The sequence below is a fragment of the Hemibagrus wyckioides genome, linkage group LG21, assembly GCF_019097595.1.
Source record: "Hemibagrus wyckioides isolate EC202008001 linkage group LG21, SWU_Hwy_1.0, whole genome shotgun sequence".
NCBI classification, from domain to species: domain Eukaryota; kingdom Metazoa; phylum Chordata; class Actinopteri; order Siluriformes; family Bagridae; genus Hemibagrus; species Hemibagrus wyckioides.
Genome location: NC_080730.1, coordinates 12,839,014 through 12,860,675, shown reverse-complemented (window position 1 = coordinate 12,860,675; position 21,662 = coordinate 12,839,014). Strand labels below are relative to the sequence as shown.

Sequence of the window (21,662 nt, the reverse complement as noted above, 5' to 3'; positions counted from 1 at the left end):
TAAAAATAATACCTAGATATAGTAACACATTGTAAATGCTATAATGAGGTATTTCCCTCCTGTGCTGAATTTAAAAAAAATGCTATTATGTAAGTTTAACACAAGACTATGACTTAGGCGACCTCCAAATTGGAAAAGACTAAGTGTAAATTGATCTTATTACAGTGTTAACAGAAATGGTCTTAGTATGCATCACACATGAAAGAATGTCTTACTGAAGCTGTTTGAGGAAGTTAACTTTCCAACATTGGCACACTATAAGTAGAAGGTAATTCAGTCTTTCAGCATCCTAAGAGATTAGTATGTACAGGGGTTAGGTTAACTTTAGTTAGGGAGTTCGGGCAAACTCTTACTCACTCTAAGCTTCCTGAACCACATTTGTTGCTGTCTTCATTTTAAGAACTAATAAATTTAGTATAACTGATTTGGTATATTTGTCCCCCTTCAGGGCCCAAAGGCCTGAATACCCTGTTATAAAGAATTTTTTTTCCTGCATTCTGAAGACGATTTAAATGGTGTTTTTTTGTTTGTTTGTTTACAGGTCTAACAGTCTCTGCTTTCATCACCCATTAGTCCATCAGCCCAGATTTTCCCTTGTTTTTGTGTAAGTATTAGATTTTTTGTTACTAACTGTGAAATTTATGATTATGATTACATTTTCCTTACACATGATACAATTTTGTTTCTTAAGGCAACAATGTATTTAATATACCTCGGAGTATGCAACAGTATTTATTTATGATTAATAATATTCAATAATAATTAATTAAATATTGTTGCTTTGTATATAAATGCATTTATTCAAATCCTATGATTGACCACCCCTAACACAGACCCCAGTTGCACTTGAGAGCAGTGACCATTTTGCTAGGTTTTATTTTGAAGCTTTTATGAGCATGCACTTTGTGTGTGGATAACATGCTGTATTTGTTCAGTGAGGCTGTTGGCATGTCTCATTTGACATTTGTTATACAGTTTACAAGTAACAGCTTATTGAATGTGCAACTTCTCAGCATGACACTGCTAGTGTTATTTTGTTAAGATATTCCCATATTTCTATTCGCAAACCTATGCTGCATCCTTTGTTTCAGTTGGACAGATGATGAAAAGGTTTCTATTAACCTTTTCATCATCTATCCAACTGAAACAAAGGATGCAGCATAGGTTTGGGGATAATGAATAAGACAAAAAGATGGGGACTGGAGTATTTGGAACAATGAGGCTGTAATTTTATAATTACATTTAATTGCTTGTGATGGGCCTGAGAGTATTTATAGATTGAAATTATGATGTCTGTTTATGTTTTTGTGTGGTGAGGGCTGTTGTGTAGTCAAAGTGGTGACATCTCACTGCATGCTCTCCTACTATGGCAGAGAGAGAGAGAGAAAGAGAGATCCAAATATAGTCTTAATCTTACAGAAGACTAAGGTTATTAGTGTTTGTCCTGAGGCATTTTATTTTTATGATTTAGGACTATGCATCCTTAACCATCTTCAGACAAAGCATTTCTGCTTAAACCCTGTAAACTCTATATCTATTCCTATCTGCATTTTAATAATTTCTAAATGGCTGGAATTCTTTTAGCTAGGAGATCCACTAGAGATGTGTAGCTGCAGTTCAAATTAGCATTTCAATCCATCAAAATCTCACATAATTTGCTCAAGGGACTGATGTCATGCCCAGACACAAGTAAGTGAATTGGGTTCAGTTTTTATGCACCATTATGTTGTTAATGTGAGTTGCTTTTAACCAGAGCTCTTTTTAAGCATCCAGTTGTTTATTGTACCGCGAAAAGTAAAGCATTTTACAGAGAAACACAGATTTTACATTACATAGATTTTACACTAAGAAACCAATACACCAAGAAACCAAGCAGGATTTTGTATCCTTCATGATTTTACTGTTAAATAGACATATTTAAATATGAAACTGCCTAGGCTGGCTGCTTCTGTCTGTAATTAGCACAGTTGACAGCATTTCCTTGCAAAATTAAAAATGATGACTGAACCATAAGCCAAGCAAGGACACAGTTGGCCAGACCTATTTATGCGGTGACAGACTGCAACTTTGGCACATGCTCTTAGTCCACATGCTCAAGCACATTTTGTCACAGATTGCTTATAATTTGCATGAAGAAGTTAAAAGTGGTCTTTCAGTGCTCCATCATATGTTTCTGTTGCAGTTCTTTGTTTTTCTCAGTGTGTTGTCCTGATGGAATAGTAGGAGGGGACCAGGCTGGTGCCCAGGGCTTGAGGTCACAGCAGACATCAAAGTTGGCAAATCAGTAAAAAAGATCAAGAAATGGCTAACACGATCAAAATCATTGAAACCTTTATAATCCCCCCCCCAAAAAAAAAAAAACAAACAAACAAAAAACAACAAAAAAAACCAAGACACAGTAAGACAAAAGATAAAGAGTAGGTATAAATAATGCTTAAGGGAATAGGCAAAGTGTGGTCAAAGCCGGAATGAGGAAGCTAGCAGGATGTTCCAGCAATAACTGAAGCAAATAGTGCTCTGTTCCCATGTCGGAAAATATTCATTAGCCTTAAGAAATGCAGACAGAGACAGCACCAGTGTTATCCTATGGCTACATGAGAGTGTGTGTACAATTGGTTTGTTTTACATTATCCATTTAATAACAAATACATTTTAGTGTTACAGATATGGTAAAATAGAGTGTCCCCTGCTTCAGAGCAAAAAGTGTGTTTCAGGCTAAGTGTGTTAAATGTGCTGTTTATTGTTCATGATTGTGTGGGTTAGGGTTAGAGGTTAGGGTTAAGGTCCACCCCTTGAAATTTTGGTTCTCCACTGAGGACAGGCTGGTGGAGTTACACATTCTTTATTATTAAGAATAATGATAATATATTACATAATTCTGTAGTGGCAAAAAGAGGATTAAATTATTAAATCAGTTAGCACAACCACAGAGCAACAATTTTATTAAAAGATATGAGATGCACTTAGCCTTATGCTATCAATATCTGTAAATACTGTTATATTTAATTTGTGGCAGGTATATTGGGGCTTATTTAAAAGATACCCTGTGTTAAGAATTCATTTTACATGCTATGAAATGTTTTTTGTACTAATATATACCAGCATCACTGTTACTATTTTCTCTAGAGAGTCCAGTGGTTTTCCCCTTTGGACTTATATCATGAGATATTTTGCTGTCTGTTTATTTTATGCAAAGGAAAAAAAATTACAGGGCTTCTTCTGGCCTCTTTTGCATCAGTTTGCATTGAGTTTGCATTCAAGGCACCACATTTGTGATCTCTCTTACTCTTTCTGTGTCTCTCCAGCTGGTTCCTGGTATATTTAAAGTGAAGTAATATCAGGTTATTCAATGTACTTAATTCAGTATCATACACACACATGCAGGCATGCAGCTCAAAATCCCAACACCTGCATCATTACATCTATCTTCAGCCTGCCAGGTAGATTAACAGACAGAGATGGGAGACGGGAGATTGTTTCATTCCCTTGGGACAGATTATATATGGTGCAGGTGTCATACAGTGAGCGTGTTGGTATTTATAAAAGACTAAAGACTTGCAGTGATTCTCTCATTATATTTTCTTGGCAAACAGGAGTGGAAACCTGTTGTGGCTATTTTAGTTAGTGTAGCCTTTCTGTCAGCTCAAACCAGTCTAAACATTTTACTCCGACTTCTTTCATTAACAAGCCAGTTCCACCCTCAGAACTGGTGTTCACTGGATGGTTTTTTTTTTTTTTTTTGCTTTTTTGCATTCAGTGTAAACCCTATAATTGTTATGAATGAAAGTGCCAGGAGATCAGCAGTGTCTGAAATATTATGACCAACTCTCTGCAAAGTCATTGAAAGCATTTTTTCCTCCCAATCTATTGTTCAGTATGAAGATTAACTGAAGCTATTGACTGTATCTGCATGAGTTTATGTATTGTGCTGCTGCAAAACTGGCTGATTAGATCTTTGAATAGACAAGCAGGTCTGTTCCTATTAAAGTGCAGGTTACAGGTGGTCTGTGTTTTTAAATGGTAAGCATTCTAAGTTGGCTAGATGGAAGGCATGGGGCTTCTGTGCTGGTGGCTTTCTAACTGACCTTCTCCAGCTGAGGAAAAGAGAACACAGTAGCGTGTGAGTGACAGATGTACTGATGCAGAGAGTTAGAACTGCTGATGCTGAGTGATACAACCTCAAAACACACACAGACACACACACACACACACTTTGCCATCACTGATGTGTTTGGTATTTTATATCACTTCTATGTTGTATTTCTATGCCCAGTGCTTTTGTTAATGTAATGGGTAATAGAATATATTCTATGTAGCAGAGATTCTCTTCTCCACTATTTTCAAAATACACATACTCAACAGGTCTCAACTCACTGCTAAGATGTATATCAAAATACCACAGTTTTGTTCGATTTCTCAACAGAAATGACTATTTTGTTACTGTTAATTTATTGAGTCTATGCTTACTTGAGTCTATATATTAATAGATGACAAAAACAAGATATTTAACAAAGAACATGTCAGTGATCAGTGCAATAAACATTATATTGTCATTTTGCTTTGCACAGGATTTAGTTATATTTCTGTATGAAGTAAATACTGCACTGTACCCATGTTGGAAAAAAAAATTCTAAAACCCATATCTGTCCCTGTTTTAAACAGTATATACTTAATAAGCAGCATAAATCATTTATTAGATTTCTTTGGTACTGAAATCACTGTTCTTGGTAGTCTAAATGTTAAATGCATAAAAATACATAATATGTATTATAATATGAATGTGATGTTTATAACATGAAAAATTCTGCTTATAAAATACAGCTCATAAGAATTCTTTTAATATTTCTTGATTGTTGTTGTTGTTTTAGATCAAAGGTGTACACCTGAGTCAGTAGGGCTTTGAAGGTTGTAGCCAGCCAATCGGTGGAGAGAGATGTGGCCGCAGGGGCAGTGGGCTCCTCTGGCTGTGCTGTCAATCATTGTGCTGCTGTGGAAGGAGGCGGCTCCCATTAATGTCCCTCCAGACCGTAAGTCATGCAATCATAACATGGGCAGAAACACACCACTGCTTATGGAGTAAATAATTATTGACATAATTGGTGTGGTAAAAGAGTGATGGCAGTCTGCTCACTAATGGATGACAGTGAAAGCCTGTCTGATATGGAGGTGTTTAGTGCTATGATAATGTTGCAGTTCATGTTAAAATGCAGATGTCAAGTTTTCTTTCTGCAATGCAGGCAATTCTCACTCGCAGAGAATGGAGGATTACCCTTCCCCCCTCCCCTTTCTTTTTATCTTTCACTTTCTCTCACACTCTCCTCTATCTCTCTCTTGCACACACATTGAATGATGTGAATAGATAGATTCTTAACCTTGATTTCTAATGCTTTCACTTATTTTCTGTCATTATCTCACATACTTTAGCATCTGTAATGTTTTTTTATTTTATTTTATTGTGCCCAGTGTCTGCTTTCTCTCTTTAACACTCCACATTTTTAGGGAAAAGCCAGAAGGAAATTTTACACACTATTTCCATATATTAACTGATGTCTAAATCATATAAAACACTTTTTTTTTTACTTAATGCTTATTAAGTAAAAATAAATAACAACACTTTTCACTGGCTGATAAATTATCAACTGGAGGAAATCAAGAAAAATGTCCACCTGCTTAGTCGCCTCCAGCTTTGTCTTTTTTGCTTCCTTGTATTTTTATTCTCTGCTCACAAAATCTGATGAAAAATGAATTCAAGAAAAAATGGAGAGACCCACCCCCTTCTCTAAGAGAGTTTTCTCCATTCCAAAGAGAAGAGATTCAGTCTGTCAGCACTGACCTGACACTGAGCTGACTGAATTATCCTAGTATATACATTTTTATAAAAAAATTACATTTTTCAAAAAATAATAGTGTAAAGTAATATACTTTTTTTCACAAAATTTGAAAACTTAATGGAATTCAGATTCTTATATAATATGAACTGGCTGATCGAATTGAATCCAAATATAGTTTTTTTTTAATTGGTCGATTAACTAAGGGGAGAATTTCTTTTCCGGTTGATGGATTGTTGATTTTTACCTCTCCCTGGGTGGTTAGCTGTAAGCACAGCCCTAAGTATGTATGTTTACTATTTAGTTTTTCACAACCCCCTCCTTCTTTCTCTGAGATGTCTATGGGCTGCCATCGCTTTCCAGCTGACCTTGGCTGCTACCAGCCCCCTTTTCTCTCTCTTACACACACACACACACACACACTCAAAATCCCCTTATGATGACCTGAGCCCTGAGGTTTCAGATCTGTACCTTTATTGACATAAGATGTTATATAGCATAGAGGCAATGTTGCAGCTGTCGCCACATTTCTGTCAACTATGAATACATAAATGCCTCATGTTAAAGATGACTTGCCCTTTAAATGAAGGTCATTTTTATAATTGCTGAGGCACAATAGAACAACAGATTGGACTGCACACAGTCATACATCAAAATAATTGTAGTTATTATCTATGTGCCCCCTACTATGGCTGCCATTTAAACCAAACATTTAAAAGACAAAATATAAAAATGCAAATGTTGTGTTAAGAAATACATGTCTTTAATAAGCATTATCCATGGCAGTGATTAATTGGCATATTAATTTTTGTCACTTCTTACTTTGCTTATAATCACTTGGTAAATACAGAAATTTACTAAACATTTTTTCTGCTTTTATTGCTATATCTTTTTTCTCCATACATCGGAACCCCATTAACAGGTATGTTTTATTCAGTTGCAGTCACTTAATATTGTGTATTATAATAATAATAATAATAATAATAATAATAATAATAATAATAATAGAAACCTAGAATTCTAAAAAGTTTATTTTAATAATAATAGTAGTTGTCTGTTATAGTTATATTTTAGCTTATAGCTTTCGCTAAAGTATACTAATTACTTTGTCTCTTTCCATCTCACACCTTTTCATGGAACTAACAGCAAGGATCCAGCAGGACTGTAAGTGCCTCATTAACATAGACTAACTTGTTCAGTTAAAGAGTTCCTTTCTGTAATTAACATTTCATTTGAGATTTGAACTACTTCTTCACAACTGGTGAACACTGTCTCAGAATCCCTAGAATAAAAGATTAATACTGAGTATAATGGCTGATGTGCTGAATGTTTGCTGCTATCTATTTGCTTCGAAACAATTATTAGTATAGAATTTATCCTTTCCCCTACAATTAGTCATCTTCTGGCAAAGGGACTTCTCTTGTGTTCAGTATAGAAGATACAGAACAATATCTTGTTATAAATATAATACAATGAACTCTTTAAACAGGCCAATGAGAGCAAGAACAAATCAATATTATTCCATAACGCCCATCATTAACAGAGATTAAAAAAAATCTTGGTTAATGGTGCATCAGTGTTTTTAGAACTAGAATAATAATTTAATTTCACAGAAAACAGATAAAAAAGGTCTCTGGTTCATTTTAAGAGAATGAGACACTGTATCATGAAATTGATGCTATGGGAATGCTTCTGCATGAGCCATATGGTGGAAATGCACCAATTTTATTGGCTGTTGTGGGGTGAAGTGACATATAAAGGGGCAAAAAAAGACCATAAAGGTCTATGTCATGTTATCCCCAGATTCCAATGTCTGAAGAAAGACACCCAGACATCCCTAGGTATGGCTTATTAGCATCTTGTTACCTTTGTTTCCTTCTCAGGGAACCAGATTACATACGCAACCTGAGATGTTCCCTTTCAAGGAAACTCAACACTGAGTCATCAAATTGATGCTATAGGAACTCAATACCCTCGCTGCCATACTGACAGAATACCTAGCCACAAGTTGTGAAGTAGAAAAACCTGCAGGAGGAGGTAAACCCCCACTAGCCTAGGGTCAAGACCATATAGAACCTTATGAATGTATGTGAAGAGCACCAGCCTACCTCGGCACAAACATCCTGTACTGTTGGATAGCGCCTTAGAAGAAATCACACTCCTATTGGCATGAGCTCTAATGCCTAAGCGTGAGGCCAGTCTGTGTGGCCAATAGGCCAGAGAGATCGCATTGACTATTCAATGCAGTAAGGATGCTGGTAAGCCTCTGTCACATCCTCCAAAGCAGACAAACAACTTATCAGACCTATCACACAGGGCTGAGTGGTCAACATAGATCTTGAGGGCCCTGCCTGGGCACAGTCAGATAAAGCTTATCCTTTTCTGGTGTGTCAAATGGCGGAGGGGAAAAAGAGGATGACAGGATGAATGGCTGAGGAGAGATACCTTTGGAATGTATCCCAGCCTTGGGTGCAATATGATCTTGACCAGACAAGGGGCAACACCTAAGCAGGAGGAGGCAACTGAGAGGGCCTGCAAATCTCCTACTCTTTAAAATTAGGTCAACACTAGTAACAGAGCCACATTGAGGGTCAGAAACTTTTCAGAGGCTAACGCAAGGGGCTTGAAGGGATCCTCCATTAAGTCTTCAAGAGACAATTGATAGTTCCCAAGAAGGAATCCGGAGTCTGCAGAAAGACCTCAGCCATCTTGCAACGTGTAGAAACTGAGAAACAAGGGGATGTTTCCCCACAGAAGCTTTGTTAATATTGGCGTGACAAGCTAAAACCATAGCCACGTAAACCTAAAATGTAGTGGGTGGTAGCCCTGCTGAGAGGCGCTTCTGCAATAACTCCAGGACTGGACCCATCAGGTAGTGGACTGGGTCAATGTGATGCCTGAAGAGGCACCACATCAGTACAAGTTTCCTTGTGGAAGGAGCTTTAGCATTTAAAATGGTGTCAACAACCTCAGTAGAGAGACCAGATGATATGATTCGTTCCCCCCTCAGGAGAGCCTTCCAGAAAAGATATTAAGCCCATAAACCACACTTGTGCTGGCCAGAATGGGGCCACCAGTAATAGGTGGACTCCATCTTGGCGGAGTCCTGTAGAACTACCACGATCAGTGCGAGCTCCCAGTGTTCTGAGTTTCCAGTGTGACCACTTCTTCTTCTAGACCTGCCTGATCCATCCAGATGCTCTAACCCTGTTTGGAGTCTCATTGCCTGGTGGTGCTCACTGCAGCTGGGGATAGATCTGTGTGGACAGCCTGTGACCCAGGGGACTGCTGTGGATAGAACCACTTGAAGACTATCTTTGAACTGCTCTTGCCTCAGTCAGCTTTTAGCAGGAAGGAATTAGTGCTAAGTCAATAATGAACTTTACACTGACCTATTAGTTACTCAGGAGCTCTTGGTTGCACAATTCCTTATGACTATAAACTGTTGAAGAAAGGACTACTGTGAGTTGATTTCTCTAAGGTGAATAGATCTATTTCTGTTTGGCTATACCTCGGCCAGATCAACTCCACCACATCCAGGAGGAACCTTCATTTCCCAGGCCCCTGCCTTGACAGGGCATCTTCTCCCCCTAGTGAGGGGCCATTGTGAGAAACCAGGGTCCTTACGTACAGAAAGGGTATGAAGCAACCCTTATTTTCTTTAGATAATTTGAGCCACTCCCAAAAAGGTCTTGTGTGCAAGAGCCCCAAGGATATCAGATTGGCATCAGCTGCCATGAGACCTTTCATACCCTTCCTGGCCTAGTCTGAATTCTATCAGGAAAGCAAAAATAAACTCCACCCTCGCAGGAGACAACTATACAGTACACACATGGAGGTTGTTTTCTGACTCGGAGAGAGTATGCTTTACTCTGTTTATCCTCACCCCTAAACACTTCAGGTGAGCGAGGATTACATCTCGATGCCAAACCCATCTAGTTCTTTAGACTTGGCCAAAATGAGCCAGTTGTCAATGTAATTGAGTATGTGGATGCTGTACAGCATCCATGCACTTCATGAAAGTGCAGGGTGACAGGGCCAGGCCAAAAGGGAGAACCTGGTATTAGTAGGATTATCCCCCATTCCAAGGCATGTAACACATAAATTGTTGCCATCATCCCCCATTAGGAAGCAAAGGCATGGTGGGGCACACTGCCTAAGTTGTCTTATGCTATGCTAACACCATGCTAACTTCACATCTTTATTACCTCACTGGAGACCTGCCATGTGCCAGCATGCTTCAAGACCTCAGCCATCATCCCAGACCCCAAAAAGACAAGGATCACAGGACTTAATGATTATAGACCCGTCGCCCTGACTTCTGTGGTCATGAATTCAAGAAGCTTTTATTGTCATTTCAACCACATATAGCTGGCGCAGTACATAGTGAAATGAAACAACGTTTCTCCAGGACCTGGTGCTACATAAACATACAACTACTAGTACAATACAAAACAACAAACAACACCACAGAGCTAGGACAGAAGTTTGTCTTAACCACGTAAAGTGCACAGTGTGCAGCTAGGTGCAAACAGAGCATAGACAAGACAGTGCAAAAAAGTCAATAAATATAATAAAGACAACACAAAAGAACACAGGACACTTAGCGCTGAAAGGAAATAAAAGAACGTGTACTGGAATGTAAGTGAAATAAAATAGATAAAGTGAAATGATGTAGAAAAAAAAGTATTGTGCAAAAATATTGTGCAAAAATACACAGCAGCAGTTGAGGTAGTGCAAATAGAATAAACATAAGTATAACTATAGCAGCGGATGACAGGTAGAGGTAGTGCAATAAGTAATGAACAGTATAAATTATGTGTGTGTGTGTTTGTGTCCACACAGTCAAGAGAGAGTGTGTGTATCAGTGTGTGAGAGACAGAGAGTTAGTATACAGTTCAGTCCTGAGTGAGAGTGTGTGTGTGTGAGAGAGTGTAGAACAGTTCAGTCCTGAGTGAGAGTGTGTGTGAGAGTGTAGAACAGTTCAGTCCCGGGTGTTGAGGAGCCTAATGGTTTGAGGAAAGAAACTGTTACACAGTCTGGTTGTGAGGGCCCGAATGCTCCGGTACCTCTTTCCAGAAGGCAGGAGGGTGAAGAGTGTGTGTGAGGGGTGTGTGGGGTCAGCCACAATGCTGATGGCTTTGCGGATGCAGTGTGCGGTGTAAATGTCTGTGATAGAGGGGAGAGAGACTCCGATGATCTTCTCAGCTGTCCTCACTATCCACTGAAGGGTCTTGCGATCTGAGATGGTGCAGTTCCCAAACCAGGCAGTGATGCAGCTGCTCAGGACGCTCTCGATGGTCCCTCTGTAGAACACAGACAGGATGGGGGGAGGGAGATGGGCTTTACTCAGCCTCCTCAGGAAGTAGAGGTGCTGCTGGGCTTTCTTGGTGATGGAGCTGGTGTTGAGTGACCAGGTGAAGTTCTCCGCCAGATGGACACCAAGGAATTTGATGCTCTTGACGATCTCCACAGAGGAGCCATCGATGGACAGCGGAGAATGGTCACACTGTGCTCTCCTGAAGTCAACAACCATCTCTTTGGTCTTGTCGACGTTCAGGGAGAGGTTGTTGGCTCTGCACCAGGCTGTTAGATGTTGCACCTCCTCTCTGTATGCTGACTCGTCGTTCTTGCTGATGAGACCCACCACGGTCGTGTCATCAGCGAACTTGACGATGTGGTTGGAGCTGTGCATTGCTGCACAGTCGTGAGTCAGCAGAGTGAACAGCAATGTATTGAGCACACAGCCCTGAGGTGCTCCAGTGCTCAGTGTGGTGGTGCTGGAGATACTGCTCCCGATCCGGACTGACTGAGGTCTCCCAGTCAGGAAATCCAGGATCCAGTTGCAGAGAGAGGTGTTCAGGCCCAGGAGACTCAGCTTCTTAATCAGCTGCTGAGGGATGATTGTGTTGAATGCTGAACTGAAATCTATGAACAGCATTCGAACGTAGGAGTCTTTGCAGTCCAGGTGTGTGAGGGCAAGATGGAGGGTTGTGGTGATAGTGTCTTCCGTGGAATGGTTAGGACGATACGCAAACTGCAAGGGGTCCAGCAAGTGTGGTAGCTGTGACTTGATGTGCCTCATGATGAGCCTCTCGAAGCATTTCATCACGATTGGTGTGAGTGCAACGGGATGGTAGTCATTGTGGCAGGAAACCGTGGACTTCTTTGGCACAGGGACGATGGTCGTTGTCTTGAGGCACGTAGGGATGATGGAGCTGCTCAGCGAGATGTTGAAGATGTCAGTGAAGACATCTGCTAGCTGCTCCGCACACTCCCTGAGAACTCTGCCAGGAATGTTGTCTGGTCCAGCGGACTTCCGTGGGTTAACTCTGTATAGAGTTCTCTTCTTTTCGAGTCTTTTGAGCGCCTCGTGCTGTCCTACCTCAAGGACATTACAGACCCTTTCCTGGATCCACTACAGTTCGCCTACAGAGCCAACAGATCTGTAGACGATGCTGTGAACATGGCCCTCCATTTCATCCTCCAACACCTAGACTCCCCAGGATCCTACGCCAGGATACTGTTTGTGGACTTCAGCTCTGCGTTTAACACAATTGTCCAGCTTTACTTAGAGACAAGCTCTCCCAGCTGAATGTGCCTGACTCCATGTGCAGTTGGATCATGGACTTCCTGACAGAGAGACGGCAGTTTGTGAGGCTGGGTAAGCATGTCTCTGACTGCCGGAACATCAGCACTGGATCCCCTCAAGGCTGTGCTCAAGGTGTCCTTTCTCCTCTGCGATTCTCCCTGTATACCAACAGCTGCACATCTGGTCACCAGTCTGTCAAACTCCTGAAGTTTGCTTATGACACCACCCTCATCTGCCTCATCTCTGATGGGGATGAGTCTGCCTACAGGAGTGAGATGGATCATCTGGTGTCATGGTGCAGCATGAACAACCTGGAGCTCAACTCTCTCAAGACAGTGGAGATGATAGTGGATTTTAGGAAAGACCCAGCCCCCCTCTCCCCTGTCATCCTTTATGACTCTCCAGTGACATCTGTCGAGTCCGTCCGCTTTCTGGGCACCACCCTCAACCAGGAGCTCAAGTGGGAGAAGAACATCAGCTCCCTCACTAAGAAGGCTCAGCAGAGGATGTATTTCCTGCGGCAGCTGAAGAAGTTTCTCTGCTAGGCATCAACACCTCTCTCTGCAATTGGATCCTGGATTTCCTGACTGGGAGACCTCAGTCAGTCCGGATCGGGAACAGCATCTCCAGCACCACCACACTGAACACTGGAGCTCCTCAGGGCTGTGTGCTCAGTCCACTGCTGTTCACTCTGCTGACTCACGACTGTGCAGCAATGCACAGCTCTAATCATATCATCAAGTTCGCCGATGACACGACCCTGGTGGGTCTCATCAGCAAGAACGACGATTCAGCGTATAGAGAGGAGGAGGAGAGACAATAACCTGTCTCTGGACGTCGACAAGACTAAAGAGATGGTTGTTGACTTCAGGAGAGCAAAGAGTGACCATTCTCCACTGAACATCGATGGGTCCATTGTGGAGATCGTCAAGAGCACCAAATTCCTTGGTGTTCACCTGGCGGAGGACCTCACCTGGTCACTCAACACCAGCTCCATCACCAGGAAAGCCCAGCAGCATCTCTACTTCCTGCGAAGTCTGAGGAAGGCTCATCTTCCACCTCCCATCCTGACCACCTTCTACAGAGGGACCATCGAGAGCGTCCTGAGCAGCTGCATCACTGCCTGGTTTGGGAATTGCACCGTCTCGGACTGCAAGACCCTTCAGCGTATAGTGAGGACAGCTGAGAAGATCATCGGAGTCTCTCTTCCCTCTATCACAGACATTTACTCCACACGCTGCATCTGCAAAGCTAACAGCATTGTGGATGATCCCACACACCCCTCACACACACTCTTCTCCCTTCTGCCATCCGGAAAGAGGTACCGAAGCATTCGGACCCGCACAACCAGACTGTTAAACAGTTTCTTCCCTCAGGCAATCAGGTATCTCAACAGAGAACTGAGCTGAGCTGCACACACGCACACACACACACATACAACCAAGATCTGATCTCAAAGGAGAACTGAACTGTGCTGGACATGGACACACACACACACATACATAACACACACGCACAAAAAAAGAACTGAACTGTGCTGGACATAGTCAGACACACACATACACTAAATTGTCCTGTTTGCATGCACATGTCTCTTTACATTTAATATTTATTTATATTAATCCTGTTTACATGTGTCACTTTAATATCTGCAATCACTGTATACACTGTTCTTTCGTTGACTGACATTGTCTTGTTCATTGCACAAGTCGGCCTATATGTTGTTTGTCTGCACTGTCTTGTCTTGTCTTGTCTTCCTGTGCACTTCTGTTGTATGTCTAGTTCTTAAAGACTGCACCTTAAGTATAGTTTTAATTTTTTAGTTTAATTTTAATTTTTAAATTACAGTTTAATTTTTTATGTCTATGTTACAGCTCTATGTTTGTCTGCGTCACTGTACTTTGTCTGTGTTATGTGTAGCACCTCTGGTCTAGGAGGAACGTTGTTTCACTTCACTGTGTACTGCATCTGCTATATATAGTTGAAGTGACAATAAAGCGACTTTGACTTTGACTTTTTACATTTTTCTGTTGCACTAATTTTCATACAAGTCACCTTATACAGTCTTTATTTAAATTATTTACCTGTGTATAAGTTTGCATCTGACACAAAGACAAATTCCTAGTACTGTAAAGTGCCGCTTGCTGACCCTTTGCTGTACCTGGCAATAAAACTTTTTCTGATTCTGATTCTGACATATGTGCAAAACATATGGCTTCCTGAACACAAAGAAGCCTGGGATCAGGTGACATAGATGCCCTTTTATGGTCTTGCTGATGCACGGTACTACGTCATTTGACCCCATGATGGGCAATAAAATAGGTGTTTGCATATGCACTTCAGACACCAGCTCACATGGAAGCGTTCCCATTGTGCCAATTTTATAACAAACTTAGTTTTAGCAGAGATAGTTAATTTGGTGAACAAGAGAAGGCTTTTTAGTATTTTGATTGCTAAGAGTATGATTTAAAAAAATACAAATTCCTTTAAGGGAACAGCCACACGAAAGACAAGAATGTGTGTGAATGGTGGTGGTTATGTGTATGGTCAGAGAATTGTATGTTTAGAAAATTTTTCTCTGACCAAAAGAGGCTCATTAGGTAAAATAGTAATCCACAGATATTCTCTGATAAGTGTTTCTTTCTCCCCTTGCTCCAGTGAAACAGCCCCCTACTATTGTGAAGCAGTCAGCAAAGGACTATATTGTGGATCCCCGAGATAACATCATCATTGAGTGTGAGGCCAAGGGCAATCCTGTACCAACGTAAGCATGCACAGAGCCATATCTCATTTTCTGCTACTGTTTCTTTTCCATTTTTTTTGTATTTCCTCCTATCCTAGACATTATTTAAAGAAATTGCTATGCATTTGACCAAACCTCCAAAGTAGGCCACCTGTTTTATTTATTTTTCTGCATTTTCTTTCTGGTATTCTTTTGTCTGGTCTCACTGTCCCACTGTCACAATGCTGGTCTTTGTCACATTTTGTCCCCACTGAACCCTCTCTCCTTCTCTCTATTTTCTCTCTTTTTTCTCTAATTAAATTTGACAGTCATTAGCACAGAGTGTGTGCTATTACATTCTGTACTCCAAACTGACAAGGGAAATGCTAGTCCCTTTCCTAGGCTATAGAGCAATGATATTGTGTATCTGGCACTAGTTCCATCTAATTTCTTCCACCATCTTATGTGATTGCACATAAATCCCTTTCAGATAGACTGTCAGTGTATTAAGCTTTATATAACCTTCCACTAGCCTAGCCACAGTGCTAGAATAATGCATTGCTTAATCATTTCTGAACGCTGATGTGGAATGCTCATGGTCTCTAATCAGCAATGTTTAACATGCTTTAAACATACTGAGAGTATGGATTAGAATTTTTTTAATATGAAACACTGTAATTGAAACTGCCCAGGTTTTGGTGGAGACGAAATGGGAAGTTCTTCAATGTGGAGAAGGATCCACGTGTAACCATGCGTAAACGCTCAGGCACACTGGAGATCAGCTTTAGGAATGGCGGAAAGCCTGAGGACTACGAGGGAGAATACCAGTGCTTTGCTATGAATGACTTTGGCACTGCCATATCCAACAAAATATTGTTACGTGTTTCCAGTACGTATGTATGAAATATGTGTTAAAATGTATATATGAATAACTGTGCATGAGTTTGCACTGAATGGTCTAGACATCGGACATATATGTAAATGATTTTTGTATAGTCAGTGGAAATTTTGTCATTCTTAATGTCATTCTATTATCTAGAGATTTTGTGCCATACTGTATTCTGCAAAAGAAAGAACAATGTTGATCTATATAGTCAAGAGATTTCTAAGAGGTTTCTGCTTCTTTAGGATCAGTTTGGAATTGGCAAAGACTAAGCTGGAAGTGTATCATATTAGCTAACAGTGTAGAATCTAAATTAGCAAGATGCTTATGTCAGCTGCCCCTTTAGCCATGACATGACTACTTACCTTTGTGCTTCTTTGCACTTATTGTGATAAAACAGTATTGTTTATACTTAAACAGGAATATGCAGTAAATTCCTGCAGGAAATCTCTAAGGTCTTTAATATCACAAAGATAAAATTTTGAATCATGTCAACTGAGGTATTAATCAAATAATAGCTGCTATAAGTATCCATGACACCTGTAGAAAAGATACAATACAACAACCCAAGACTGTGGCATTGACGCAATTCTTTGCCCCTCAGAGGCACCGCTATGGCCTAAAGAGGTTTTGGAACCAGTGGTAGTAAGTGAGGGATCACCTCTGGTCCTGGCCTGTAACCCACCTCCTGGACTTCCACCGCCTAAAACATTCTGGATGGACAGTAGTAAGTCAGCGCTTTTTCAATTCCCTTTTAGCCTGTCCTGAGTGTATGAGACACCTGTCCCTTTCTTTATGTTTGTCTCTCTTTTGATTCAGGTTTGTGTGTCTGGCTGTGTGTCTCATTCCCATGTGCCTGTGTTAGTGCTGAGGTAGTGAATTTGTGTGCGAGAGAGTGCATGTGTGTATATGACTCTGCAGTGCTTGGCAAACTGCTGAGAGGACAGAAATAACACCTACGGGATCTGCCATCAGGACACTAACTAACAGCAAATGCACCATGAGCACAAATGTCCATTGTTTATTATTATCAAAGTACACTCTGTGTAATAAGTGACAGTTAGCAAAGCCACACTGAAAGTTCAATGCACATGGACATTTATTTTACATAATACAATGTGACAAGTCAATGTCATTGCCAAAATTATAAAGTTTTCTCATCCTACTGAATAAATACAGTACAGACACATAATTACACACATACCTACACACAATAACAAATTTATTTTCTATCTATGGCTCAGATCACTGGTACATGACTGTAATTAACATTAGTTTTAGAAGCTTTCACACAGGTTTTCATTTTTAAAGGCTAAAATTGTTTAATGCCTTTTTTCTCATTTTCCCCAGAAATGATGCCTATTGCGCAGGACACTCGAGTGTCCATGGGTCTGAATGGAGATCTTTACTTCTCTAATGTACTCAGTAAGGATGCTGCCACTGACTACAGCTGCAATGCCCGATTTCTCTTCACACACACAATCCAACAGAAGAATGCTTTTATCCTCAAAGTGCAGACAAGTGAGTAAAGAGCTGACTCAGGATCAGCTGACTACTGAGCATCATATTAGCATCTAATATGAGCATAAGAGCATTTGTAGCATCATATTAGATTTAAGTCTGTGCATCAAATAATGAAAGCTGAGTTAGAATGTGGCCATCTATTGATGGTGCAGCTTTACTACAGTGCATTGCTCCATGTTGCTCCATGTACGCTAACCTTTTCCCCTTCAGGTTTTTTTCACATAGCTAGTAGATATAGGAACATCTGTGAAGAATTTCAAAATAATTGTCCAGCTAATAATATCATCACAGCTATACTCTTAACAGTATAATATTTCCAGGCTGTTAAAGTGTGACAATACATAATTGCAATACTTTGAAATATGATGCTGTTTATTGCAAGGATGATTTGTAACATCACTTCACATTTGGGGTTTTCACTGAGCGCTATTGAGCGTTATCCAGAATTGATTTTATTGATCCAATCAGCTCTTAGCATGAGAAATAGGACAGAAGGGGCTTTGTCTCCTCTTTCTGACAGTTGACTGATCTTTTTGTTTACCAGCTCTTTGCAGAAGGACACTCATGTTGAAGTGAAATTAAAATACAGGGATTATCAACTATTTTGTGTAGAAAGTTTGCTAACTTTCTCTGACTTTGATACAGTAGTTCAGTTAAACTCAGAAACAGAATCAGGATGAATTAATGGTTTGAAGCAATGTGAGAGCACAACAAACTTTGTGGACGTTGATGACGTTGATTCTGTCCACAGAGGAACCTTTTAATGACACTGTTTACTCTCCAAACGACACTTACACATATGTTGGTGAGTCAAAGAAAGGCTATCTAGAGCTTCAGCAACTCTTCTCTCTCCCTAACCAGCTCTAGTGTTAGTTCCCTTTTTTTTAACAGGGCTAGTATTTATGTCTCTAATAACCAATTGCCAATATAACATTGTCGTATCACAGTAATTGCCTGACTATTACAATAATGTATTTTAGATAGACATTTAGCTGTGCCTGTACTAATTAAGCCACATTTCAGCCAAAAAGCTTAGTCGTGTTGTTTGATAAATTGACAAATACATGTAACATGCAGTTACTTAACATGTATTTTATTTTAGGAATGCCAAGAATCCTTGTCAATGTCCATACCCATGGTCTGAGCACTGGAAGATAAAATTAAACAAGTTCAGTTCATAATCCTAAAATGATAACAAAACCCTTTGGTCAGAACCTAAACCTGGAGCAGGAAATAAGTCAATGGATATAAGTCTCAGATGCAATACTAAAAATGTACAATAAAACTTCACAAGGCGAAAAAAAGAAAAGCAAAAAAAAAAAACAGTAAACAGACAAATGTTTGGTTAGTTTGCTAGCTAGTTGTCTAACATTAGCTTGAAAACAAAAAGTCCTGTGTAGTTAGTTGATTTTAGCTTTAATTTTAGCATGTTAGTTTGTTGAGGTAGCTGACAATACTATAATGTTTAAATAGTATCAGTAATAGAGAATGGCCAACTTCAGTTTACAGACTAGTATCAACAAGTTTGGTTATTGAAATGTATTTATTTATTTTTTTGTTTATTTATTTAGTGCTTGATTTTTGTGACACTGGGATAGAGATAAGAGGGTTCTACTAAACTATGATTAGTCATATTCAACCAACCTCCTTCTTCAGGCAACATAGAACTTGATCAGATTCAGACAGTATACAAATTCCTAACGGGTTAGTTATAGTTAACTAACAAGCGAATGAGTTGTTATAATCTTAACATTAGCTGACAATAGCTGAACTGTAGTTCGTGGCTAGCATATGTAGGACAATGCTATATGTTGTATTTAAAGCCTTTGGAGAGAAAAACTTCTCAGCATATAATGATAACTGGAGAACAAAAATTCAACTATTTGAAGATTCACCATTTTCACTATTACACTATTTTTTCACTTTTAAGCCACATATAATTGAACAGAATAAAACAGAAAAAATAGATATAATAATAAGATAAATATTGACCCAACTATAGGACAAATAATGTAAATAAAGAATTCAAATTTAAAATGTATTTATTTGTCATTTGTCATTTAAACATACACAGTATGACATGCCGTGAAATGCTTTTGCGACTGTCTTCCAATCAGAGAGAGTTAAACAAAAGATAAACAAGAGTTAAATAATAATTGCACACAAAAGTACCAGTAGAACCAATAATGGTTTTTACTGGTTTTAAATGTAATTACACTTAGAAACATAAGCAATGAAGTGGGTTTTGTGGCATACTAATATGACTCAAATGACTTGAGAAAGCTTCCTACTGGAATCCACTTTAAACGAAAGCACATATTTCAACTGCTAATCATTAAACTCACCACAAACCCTTTTAATACATCCATCATAAAATATTCTCACTGATTTAAGTTTAGATTCATTGCCTTGTAAGAATAAGTGCATTAGTGTAAAAAGAAAATCAACACAGACTTTTGCAACTATTGTCACTAATTTGTCATTAATAAATTCAAACTAATAAAAAAGCTGTTTGTCTCTGTAAAATTCTGTAAAAAACTATTTTTTCTGTATTAAAGTCCACACCTCCTTGGAAATGTTTTCATAAATCAGATCAAGTTTTATGTTGTCAGGATGTGTTGGGCTAATAGGCTAATGTCTCTGTGTCACTAACAGTTATAACCTTGCTTTGTGTGTGCGTGTTGCTGATGGAATAATTTCTTCTTCTTGTTCTTCTTCTTCATCTTCTTCTTCTGATTCAATTCTAAAACACAGTGGGAAGCGTAGTCTATAAGAGATACAACCCTAACCTTGGTTCTTGGACTGTTTATCATCTCTGTGCAAATTCTGTGTAATAAATGAATTTTCTCATGTCCCACAGCACGTAACATTCAAGAATCAACACCTACCTTTCTTTCTCCCTCGGGAACATCCAGCTCCAAGATGGTGCTCCGTGGAGAGGATCTTCTCCTGGAGTGTATAGCTGCTGGAGTGTGAGTTATTTTGCAGATGTAACACACTTGTTTGTGATTCAATTGTTTGGGTGCACCTTTTGACACCTGTGCTTTCTCATCCACACACAGTCCAACTCCAGGAATTAAATGGATTAAAAAAGGAGGGGATTTGCCAGAGAAAAAGGTCAAATTTGAGAGCTTCAGTAAAACCATGCGTATAGTGTCTGTTTCGGATGAGGATTCTGGAGACTATATCTGCATGGCCAGTAATAAAATTGGCAGCATCCGCCACACTATCTCCGTTCAGGTTAAAGGTCAGACCCAAAGAAAATATTTGTCTAAAAATTTGGCAGCTTTGAAACATTTTTTTTTATTGATGGATGCGTTTTGAGCTGCTTGGTAATTAATTAAGAAAACCAGAAAACAATAAAATATATTCACATGCATTTGTAAATTTTATATCTTACCTCCCATAGCTGCTCCTTTTTGGATACATAAGCCATCTAACCTTGTGCTAGCTCCCAATGAGAATGGCCAGCTGCAGTGTTTAGCTAGTGGAAACCCCAACCCCAGCATCCAGTGGCTTGTAAACGGAGAGCCGATAGACAGTGAGTCTGCATTTCAGTCCTTTATTTTCAATCATTTATAACACTGTGCTGCCCAACACAACAACTTTTGCCAAACCAAATCTTTTTGTCTGTTTTTCTTCTATTTGAAACTTCAGGTGCACTGGAAAATCCAAGCAGGAAGGTGAATAATGATGCTATCATTTTCAGCTCAGTGCAAATTGGCACAAGTGCTGTATACCAGTGCAATGCATCAAATGAACATGGCTACCTCCTGGCCAACGCTTTTGTCAACATACTGGGTGAGAGACCAGTTGAAGAACTAATTAGTTAGATGTTAAACTGAATCTGTAGAGGGATGGCACATTTCAGTGCTGAAATAGAAATACTGTAACAGCCCTGGTATTTACAGATATGGCACCCCGGTTATTGGGACCGAAGAACCAACTGATTAAGGTGATTGAGAACACACAAGCCTTTCTGGATTGCCCTTTTTTTGGCTCACCTTATCCATTTGTGCGGTGGTAAGTCCTACAAAGTTTGTATGCTTGTGTAGAGTTATGATTCAGAATGCACCATGCCAAATGTGTTTGTGTGTGTGTGTGTTTTTGTGT

The 21,662-nt window shown here is 39.6% G+C and overlaps 1 protein-coding gene across 23 annotated transcripts in view; it reads left to right on the top strand.

Annotated features, from left to right (window-relative positions):
- The window catches only part of nfasca (neurofascin homolog (chicken) a), a 92,027-nt gene that overhangs the window by 44,959 nt on the left and 25,406 nt on the right, over window positions 1-21,662 (top strand). For 19 of the 23 annotated variants that reach the window (XR_009203074.1, XR_009203075.1, XM_058374148.1 and 16 more), the window contains exons 2-14: window positions 542-604; window positions 4,869-5,027; window positions 6,975-6,992; window positions 15,079-15,184; window positions 15,835-16,031; window positions 16,630-16,752; window positions 17,376-17,546; window positions 18,301-18,354; window positions 20,410-20,521; window positions 20,612-20,796; window positions 20,959-21,090; window positions 21,207-21,350; window positions 21,461-21,572. Coding sequence is in view for 21 of the 23 variants with exons in the window: in XM_058374148.1 (XP_058230131.1) it covers window positions 4,934-5,027; window positions 6,975-6,992; window positions 15,079-15,184; window positions 15,835-16,031; window positions 16,630-16,752; window positions 17,376-17,546; window positions 18,301-18,354; window positions 20,410-20,521; window positions 20,612-20,796; window positions 20,959-21,090; window positions 21,207-21,350; window positions 21,461-21,572 (1,448 nt within the window). In the remaining 2 variants the exon portion in view is untranslated. The remainder of the gene's footprint in view (window positions 1-541; window positions 605-4,868; window positions 5,028-6,974; window positions 6,993-15,078; window positions 15,185-15,834; window positions 16,032-16,629; window positions 16,753-17,375; window positions 17,547-18,300; window positions 18,355-20,409; window positions 20,522-20,611; window positions 20,797-20,958; window positions 21,091-21,206; window positions 21,351-21,460; window positions 21,573-21,662) is intronic. The other 4 variants (XM_058374164.1, XM_058374157.1, XM_058374166.1 and 1 more) reach the window with 2 other exon arrangements.